Raw genomic sequence first — 8,489 nt, forward strand, 5'->3', positions numbered from 1 at the left:
TTCAGTGCCTATCACTTGTTGGTATGCAGTAAATACCCCTTGCCAATGAATGAATGAATGGATAGATGGATGGATAAGATACTAAGCAGCTTGCCCATAGTCACACAGCCCAGGATCTAGGCCTCCTGGCTCCTAAGCGAGGATTCAGCACACAGTATTTGGTCTCTTCCTTTTCTAGGATTTTACTTTAGAGTGGACCGGGAATAACTCTTCTTCCCATCCACAAATATCACACAGAAGATACCCAGTTCAGGGCATGTTTGTAGATAGATTTCTCATAGATTTATTTCTATGTCATGTTATATATAGATATATGTATATATACTTTTTTAATACAATCTATATTCCCTTACCTTCCCCAGCAAACTCACAAAAAGAAATATAAATCCTCCCAGGACTGCTATCAGGCTTTCTAAGACAGCCAGGGCCAAGAAAGAGCCATCTCTCAACATCTCAAGAAACAGCTACCCCTCTTGGGCTCTGGAACACTGAAGCAGCAGCATTTCCAGGGCCCAAGGGGAGGAGAGAGGAAAGCAAAGAACCGTAGTGTGACAGGATTCTAGGAAGAAAGTGTCCAGTGACTTCTTGGATGGCAGACTGGCTCCCAGAACTCTCATGGTGGGAAAAAAGGTAGGGGCCCTATGGCTCTTCAGATGCTGCCCAAATGGGCCAGGGTAGGGAGTGGGAATTGGGGATCAGGCATGCAAGATTAGGAGTATTAGGTGAAGAACACCTGTGGGTTATGCTGGACACCTACACAATGACAGATGTAACGGACAGGGACAGATGCTGAGCTCTTAAAGAGAGGAGAGGGCATAGCAGGGAGGGGGTAGGGGACATGGGAACACATTAGAAATTCACACAATGCAAAAAGTACTAACTAAAACATGACCTGTACTCGCCTCCTCCCTAGAGAGGTGTGATCTATGCTTGGGAGCGAGGGAGAGAAGAAAGGAGGTGAAGCGTCATGAATTTAGGATTATCAGCTGGCCAGGGGCACAGGAAGGCTCTCTGAGGACTCCTAAGGGGCAGGCAGGCAGCTGGGACCCCAGATCCCCAAGGAAGAAACAAAAGTCCCTTCAGTTCGACTTGGACCAAATCTTGGCGCTCCCTCGGAGCCTGGCAAGGGGAAGAAAGAGAGATGATGCAGGGAATCCCTAATCCCTGAAGGCTCCCCCAATCCCTACCCCATGCAAATAACTAAAGGAAGTGAGGGCAGCCAGGTCCCTGAGGTAAAAGCAGGGCACCCCAGAAGCAAGCAGTTCCATCACTCTGGCTCACCCCTTGCCCTTTGAGGTTTTCTTGCTGGGCTGGCGTTGGTTGGTGCCAGGAGCTGGTTCCCTCAGCTCAGTCAGGTGTTGCTCAGGGTCCTGAGATGTGGCTGCAGCTGCAGCTGCCGTTGTAACTTTAATGGTTTTCTTAAGGTTGGCAACCTACCAGAAGAAAGGAATGGGCAATGGCAAATGAAGGTTCCAGAACCTGACAGCCCCTGCCCACTTGTTTCTCTGCTACAGCCACTGTCCAAACCTCTCTGCGCAGGACAACTGGCCCAAGCTAGAGGAGCTTCCCATCCTGCTCCCTGCCTGCTCACCTCACTCTCGATCTGCTGCTTTAGGCCCAGCTGCTGCTCCTTGTGTTGGTTGGCCCGGCTTACTTGCTCCTCGATGCCTGACAGCACAACCTCACAGCCCACACACCTGCAGGGATCAGGAGAGACGAGAAGCGTCAGCAGAAGAGGGTGTAATCACAGACACACAGAAGACAGGCTCAAAAAGAACCCTAGAAGATTCTGGCATCCAAGCCCTTGTCTGAGTTTGGAACCCTCACCAGGGCACCTGGAAACCACCAGCAACAATGCCCCAGCAGCCAGATGAACATTCAGATAGAATCAGAGAGGGGTAAGGAAGTGCCTGGAGTGATACACAAGATGGCAGTTAGAACTGAAAACAAAGTGGGGTAGAAGATGCTAAAGAGAAAAAGGAGGTGTATTAGTGAATAAAGACATTGAAGTTAGACAGGGATGCAAACGGATAAACAGAAGGGCGAGAAGCCCATGATCCATGGACAGTGCTGGCTACAGACCAATGGGTTGAATCTAGCTTAGGATAGGTGATCAACCTCCCTGGGATCCTTCGAAGGGACCATCTCCCACTCCTTTCCCCAGCTACTACACCAAGGACACTGCCTCCTACTTCCCAGGGCCTCCTCCACTCCCTCTTTCCCTCTGAAGCCTGTGGAGGAAGGAGCTCATTTTCCTTCACCTTCTTGGGTGCCACCTCTGCAGCCTAGCCCAGCCCCCTCTGAAGCACCTCTCCCCTTGGAGTAAGAAGAAAATAAGCAGTGTCAGGACACAGGTCTCACCACTCTTGAAGGGTTCTGGCAATGGCACTTAGGTCTCGGCGCTGGATGTCCCGCCCAATGCTGTAGTCAACCTCCAGCCGCTGATTGCGCTGGTCCAGGGAGCCACGAAGCACGTCAGCGTACACAGCCTCAATCACCAGGTCCTCCAACTGCCGCACATTACGCAGGGCAAGGGCCTCCAGCAACACTGCATATGGGATGCACTGAAAACCAAGGAGGTCAGGCCAGGGTTCTCAAGGTTCCACAGCAGAGAAGGGCCTCTGAGAATCCTCTTTCCCTGCCCAGACCCACCTTCCTTTTTCTCCTTATTCCTAAATCACTTCCTCTAAAAGGCTGTTTCTAAGGCAATATAAATAAAAGTATCCACCAACTGCCCCCCCCCAAAAAAAATCATGAGAAGGACCAAAAAAAAAAACCAAACCCACTGTCACTCGGTTGATTCTGACTCATCGCGACCCTATAGGACAGAGAAGAACTGCCCCATACAGTTTCCAAGGCTGTAATCTTTATGGAAGCACTGCCACATCTTTCTCCTGCACGAGAATGACAATCTTAAAAAACAAAACACAAGACTTACGCTCTCCTACCACCCCTACCTCCATACCACAGAGAAAGCAAGCGACATCTGCCTGGGTGTCATCCCTTCAGCCATAGCTCAGGATATCACACAGCCCTCGGTCACAATCGGCTTGACATATGGAGAGTATGGGATAGTGGGAGAGGTCTGGAGTTCACTCTGTTTATCATTTATACTCTACCCAATGCCAAAGAGGCATCCTGTTTGAGGCATCTCATAATACAGAGCCCAGTTTAAGTAATATCATGAAAATGAAGGGACAGAGTCCAGTAACAAGTGGAAGAGTACAGACTGACAAGGGAAAAAGATGAATAAAAACCGCACCTACAAGGAGTATAGAGATACCTCTAATATAGATATTTCTCATCCTAACAAAGAAGCCTAGCACTTCATCAGAAGAGCGAGCCCTGTTCCCATCTCTAAGGCTTTGTTTACATAGGACTTTTACATTGTGGAAAGAGGGTAATTGATGAACATGGTGAACACCCTAGCTGCTCTTGTGACCAAAAACACAAATGACATTTTACTTAGGACTTAAGCCGATTGAAAAATAAAACAAAAAACTAAGAGAGTAACCAAACCAAACCCATTGCTGTTGAGTCGATTCCAACGCATAGCAACCGTATAGGACAGAGTAGAACTGCCCCCATAGAGTTTCCAAGGAGCGCCTGGTGGATCTGAACTGCTGACCTTTTGGTTAGCAGCCATAGCACTTAACCACTACCCCACCAGGGTTTCCAAGAGAGTAACAAAAACTCATTCAGCCTAAAAAGCTGCAGGTAAGAGAGTTTAGATACAGACCTCAGGGGGAGGGGCAGGAAGAAGCAATAGTTGGGTCGAAGCTGTCCCAATGCTAACTCCCTGACTATGAGCCCTTACAGAGGAACATCCAGAATGCTCTAGACCTCTTTGGCTCTGGGCTGGGGAACTGCCACTTACCTTGACTTTGGCAGCCAGCGTGACAACTGATAGGTGTCGAAGTTTATTCTTCTGGGCCTCTGTGAGTGGGGGAAGATTTCGGGCTTCAGCTGAAAAAAAAGGATAAAGTATAGGGAATCCTGATTTCAGTCTGTAGGAAGCCCTAACCCCCATCCCTTACTTTTTTTTTGAGTTTTCTATGTCAATCCAGGTCTTGACCTGGCCCAGTACACCTAGGAGATCCAACCAAATGAAGTACCCCAGGAATTTCTTCCAACTAAATTCCTCCAGAAATTGCCCTTCTCCCATCTCCACCACTCTAGAGCTCCAGTCCATCCCTCTGGTTACCTAGATAGTCAGCGTATGTCCCATAAGCAAACACCGTAAGCAGCCGAAATGTGGAGGCAAAGTCACTCTCGGCCAGCTGCAAGAATAGGAGAGAAGAGAAGAAGTGACAGGAAGGGCCTCCCTCTCCACCGTCTCGGCCTTACCCTGTTTTAAACTCCGTTTTCTAGTCCTCTCTTCCTGCTCTAATGCTAGCTCTCATTCACCAAAAGGAACTCTCTGTCTCTCTGAACACATTCCCCTTAGGAAGGGCTTGTTTCCACCCCCAGGCCTTTTTGCTATTTCCCCAATCCACAACGCCCTCTTCCTCCATCTGCTATTCAATTCCTACCCTAAATTCATGGCTAAAAATATTGAGTGCCCACTACCTGAAGGACACACAGCAGACATTGCAAATTGTGTTGTCTGGCCCTCTGAGTATGCTTCATATTTCTAATCAAGATTCCTGCCTGAGCCTCACTCATCCTGACAGCTACATGGCTGAGGCAGGCATGTGAATTTGTGGCCTCTGCTTCAGACCCACCTCACCTGGGAGGCTTACATCACCCAGTCCAGCCCACTCAGATGTCCTCTCCTCCTACCACTGGTACTTCATCAATCAACCTCCACCTAAGCTTGTTACCTAGCAATACCTTTCTTGTCAACAAGATTATAGGCCCAATCTCTGGTATTCCGCTCAGGATCTAGCGGAGCTATGCATGTAGTTGCATCTTTCAATAAATACTTGCTAAATGAGTGGCTTAGAGACTTATATCCATTCATCCTATCTCTTCACCTGGAATGTAAGCTTCAGAAGGGTAAGCACTATGTTTTGTACTTTTCTGGTGTTCCCAGATGACTAGCAGAGTGTTAAACAGGCACTCAATAAATACTTCTTCCACTGCAGAGGAAAACAGGGAAAGAAGGTAAGAGTTTTCTCTGTACCACAGAGTGATCCAAAAAGGCTAAATCCATTGACTCAATCACAGGCCTTCAAAAACTTGCTTCAGTTGGTCCACTGTCATAGCATCTTAGGACTTGAACAGTGTCATGTATCTTGGCAACACTCACTCTTTTTAAATTCTTAACTTTCCCACTGTATTAGTAGCAACTTGCGATATCTTTGGGAGAAAAGACACCTTCTACGTTACCTACCTCAAATGAACAGCACATGGTGCAAAGGAGGGAGAACAGGGCATACTAATTTAATATGTTCACTCCTCCCATCTGTACCAGGCTTTATGCTTTCCCATAATCTCACTTGATTCCCACATTAACGGTAAGGAAGGCAATATCATCAATATCATCTCCATTTTCAAGAAAGAAAATAAAAGTGACCTGATCAAAGCGATATGTTTACTAAGAGATACTACATTGGTGGAGACAGGCTGGAACTCAGGTCTCCTGTTATGAGTCACGTGCTCTTTTGCTTAAAAGTCAAAAATACTGGATTTTACAAATCCTTCATCTCACAAGGGAAGCTTAGAAGTTTACCTGCTTGCTTACTTTTGCAAGCTGCCATCATCATCATATTCTTATTCAACTGAATGGTTACATAGCTGCAAAATGAGCATTACCCACCCATTCTCAAATTCAAACTTTAGCCCCAAGCTTCACTAAGAGCTATCCAGGCCAGGAACCCACCTCTCTAACGTTGGGCATATCCAGCAGTTCCCCAAAGACATAGACACCAGGGGCCTCCAGCACCTGGTGGATGAGTGTGGCCAGTGCTGCCCCCTTGGCCGACTTGGCCAGAAGCAGAAACTGCTCCTGGTTCTGCCCTGTCACCTTCACCTCCCCACTCATGGCTGCACTGAGTTGGAGGCAGCTGGGCTCAGGATGTCTGGAGCTGCAAGGAAAGACGTTGTGAAGCTGGAGGTCTCTGAACGCTGGCAGGATGGGAAGATCATGGGGGTAGGGCTGAACTGCAGAGGCACTGAGTCGCTTCTACAATGAGGACTCAAGAGATAGAGTGGTTAGAACGGGGATCTAGGAATCCTAAAGCTGGTCGTTTCGATGGGAACACGAATGAGACAGGAATGCCACACCTACCTTCTCCCCCGACCCCTGGGCGCTAACCCCAAGCCTCACCACGTGCATCCCATTGAACCCCAAGGCACAGGTGCAAAGGGGAAAGGAGTGTCACATGGTGTCCACCCCACCAACGAAGATCCCTCGATTCGCCCCTTGTGCCCCCCAACCACGTGACCTCACCCCCACGCCCCTTACGCGTGGCTCCGCCCCTCCTTAAAGAGGCCTCCCTGGAATCGTAGGGTCCGGACGACTGCCCGTCCTACCCTCGGTCAGAGTCTGTGGGCCGCTACCTGGAAGCTTCGTCTTCCAGCGCACCGGGCGGGGCCGCGGCTCCGTCACCTCCGGCAGCTGTTCGGAGCCTTTCCTGCCACCTCTCCTCCCAGGGTCGCTCTAGCTACTAAACTCTATGGACGGTTTCCGACCGTACTTCCGCCCCTAGGGGCAGGTTTCGGGCGGAACATGCTGGGCCCTGCCTTCCGACCATTGAAGCTCCAGTGACGGACGCAGGCATCCTACTCTCTGATTCGTTGCAGGGAGAAGAATGACTTGTGCCTTTTTTTTTTTTTTTTCCACTGTTTCGATAAAACTATTGGTGAAAGGGCGGTGGATGCTAAAGGTAGACAACCTTCGATCCCTTTGAGTGTCGGGCTGTGTGTCAGCTCTAAGCTGTCGGAGGCCTGGAGACCCAGGGTGCAGCTTGTGCCTAGAGCAAGAGGGAAGCTGTAGTGGAAGGAAAGAGGGAGAACGAAAGAAGAAAAAACAAAAAACGGCAGGATGAAAGAGGAAGGGGGACAATAATAATAGAAGGTGAGCGGCAGAGATCACCTGGGTAGTTCAACCACTAATTTTTTGAGGAACAGGGGAAAAGAAGTAGAAAAGGGAAAGGAAATAATAAAAAAAAAATAGCTAACATGTATTGAGTGCTTATTTTTGTTTGAGCATCTTTTAAATTTTTTATTCTGTTGAATTCTTAAAACTACTGCCTTCTCAGTCAGACTCCGGGACCCCCTCTGCCCTGAGTACAACATGTGCTTGGAGAGTGACGCTTTCCATACGTTGACTCTTAATTCCTGGAGGGGGGGTCCCTACGTGGAAGAGAGGCATATGTTGTTATTCTCATTTTACAGATAAGGAAGTTGAGCTTCAGAAAAATTCAGGGATTTGCCTGGAACCCAGGTCTTTTCAAATCCAAAGCTGTCTTTCCACTTCACCTTGATACTTTAGGGGGAAAAAAAAAACCCTGAGATTTCTTTAGGAGAAGTAGTGGTAGTGAGTGGATGAGATGAAACAAAGTCGAGAAGGAATAAAAGGCATAATAAAATATGCAAAGTCTGAAGGGACCAAAGAATTTAATGAGCCCAATCTTATCACTTTAAAACTATAGGAGAAAAGAACCAACATTTGTTCTATTATATAGCAGGTGTTTTTTGGATCGATTTTTTTAAAAAGACGCTGTGTCTTTACAGAAAGCATTTAAGGTGCCTATTAATATCTCACTTTACCTGTGAGGACACTGTGGATCATTAAGGAACAAATAATTTCTTAAAGATCACCAGTAAGTGGTAGAGCTAAGATCCAAATGCGAGTCTGTCTGATTCTAAGACTATGTTAAGAAACGGAGGAAAGAAAAGCAGAGAGGAAAAGAGAAGAGAGGAGGAAATGGACAACCTGAGATACAGTCCTGATTCAGACTTAAGCTAGCTGGGGCCTTAAAGCAAAGCATCATGCCACCTTGTGATCTCTTCTGTACCTGCGAAGTGAGAGATTATATGACAGAATCTCTAAGGCTAATTTTGATTCTGATGTTTTACAGCTCTATGAGAGAAAGAGAAGAACAAGGAGAAAAGAAAATGAGGAAAAGTTACTAAGTAGAACAAGAGGTGAATGTGGAGAAAGAAATGAGAGAGGGCTGGACTAAAGAAGTGAGGTTTAAAACAGCAGAGAGAACAGGAAAAGGAGTAGAGGTGATAAAGACAAGATAAATGAATAGAAATGGGGAAAGAGGAGGTGACAGAAGAAAAAGAAGCTCTCCAAGGGGAGAATGGGAGCTAAGTAAACTTACACAAACCCCAGGATGTAGTATTCATTCATTATTAAGTGACAGTTATGTTCAAGGCCATGTGCCAGGTGCTGTGTTGGCAATGCTAATGATAGAGAACAAGATGACTGAATTAAAGCTAGAAAAGCTGACTGACATCCAAGGAGTCACACACATAATAAAATATTCATTGTTGATTCAAAAATATATATTGAGCATCTCTTATTGCCACACATT

General features: G+C 47.1%; 1 protein-coding gene across 4 annotated transcripts; it reads right to left on the reverse strand.

Moving 5' to 3' along the window:
• Window positions 1-259: 259 nt before the first annotated feature.
• On the reverse strand, window positions 260-6,638 carry COPS7A (COP9 signalosome subunit 7A). Of its 4 annotated transcripts, none has more exons than XM_010590837.3 (8): window positions 6,505-6,638; window positions 5,825-6,029; window positions 4,205-4,280; window positions 3,878-3,966; window positions 2,362-2,564; window positions 1,592-1,697; window positions 1,282-1,433; window positions 260-1,119 (listed from the first exon to the last, which is right to left on the reverse strand). In XM_010590837.3, the coding sequence occupies exons 2-8, from the start codon at window positions 5,984-5,986 to the stop codon at window positions 1,080-1,082; spliced, it is 828 nt and encodes a 275-aa protein (XP_010589139.1). In that variant the 5' UTR covers window positions 5,987-6,029; window positions 6,505-6,638; the 3' UTR covers window positions 260-1,079. The 4 variants fall into 4 exon arrangements, with proteins under 4 accessions (XP_010589139.1, XP_023404831.1, XP_003410695.1 ...); XM_023549063.2 differs by having other exon boundaries at window positions 5,825-6,127; window positions 6,505-6,636; XM_003410647.4 differs by having other exon boundaries at window positions 6,478-6,629.
• Between the last annotated feature and the right edge of the window lie 1,851 nt (window positions 6,639-8,489).

The sequence above is a fragment of the Loxodonta africana genome, chromosome 4 (assembly GCF_030014295.1).
Source record: "Loxodonta africana isolate mLoxAfr1 chromosome 4, mLoxAfr1.hap2, whole genome shotgun sequence".
Taxonomy (NCBI): Eukaryota; Metazoa; Chordata; class Mammalia; order Proboscidea; family Elephantidae; genus Loxodonta; species Loxodonta africana.

Coding starts and splice junctions, on each gene's coding strand:
- COPS7A (XM_010590837.3), bottom strand. CDS start 5,986: ATGAGTGGGGAGGTGAAGGTGACAGGGCAGAACCAGGAGCAGTTTCTG. Junction 2,565..3,877: donor CGCTGGCTGCCAAAGTCAAG/GTAAGTGGCAGT, acceptor CTTGGTTTTCAG/TGCATCCCATATGCAGTGTT. Junction 1,120..1,281: donor AAAACCTCAAAGGGCAAGGG/GTGAGCCAGAGT, acceptor TCCCCTTGCCAG/GCTCCGAGGGAGCGCCAAGA.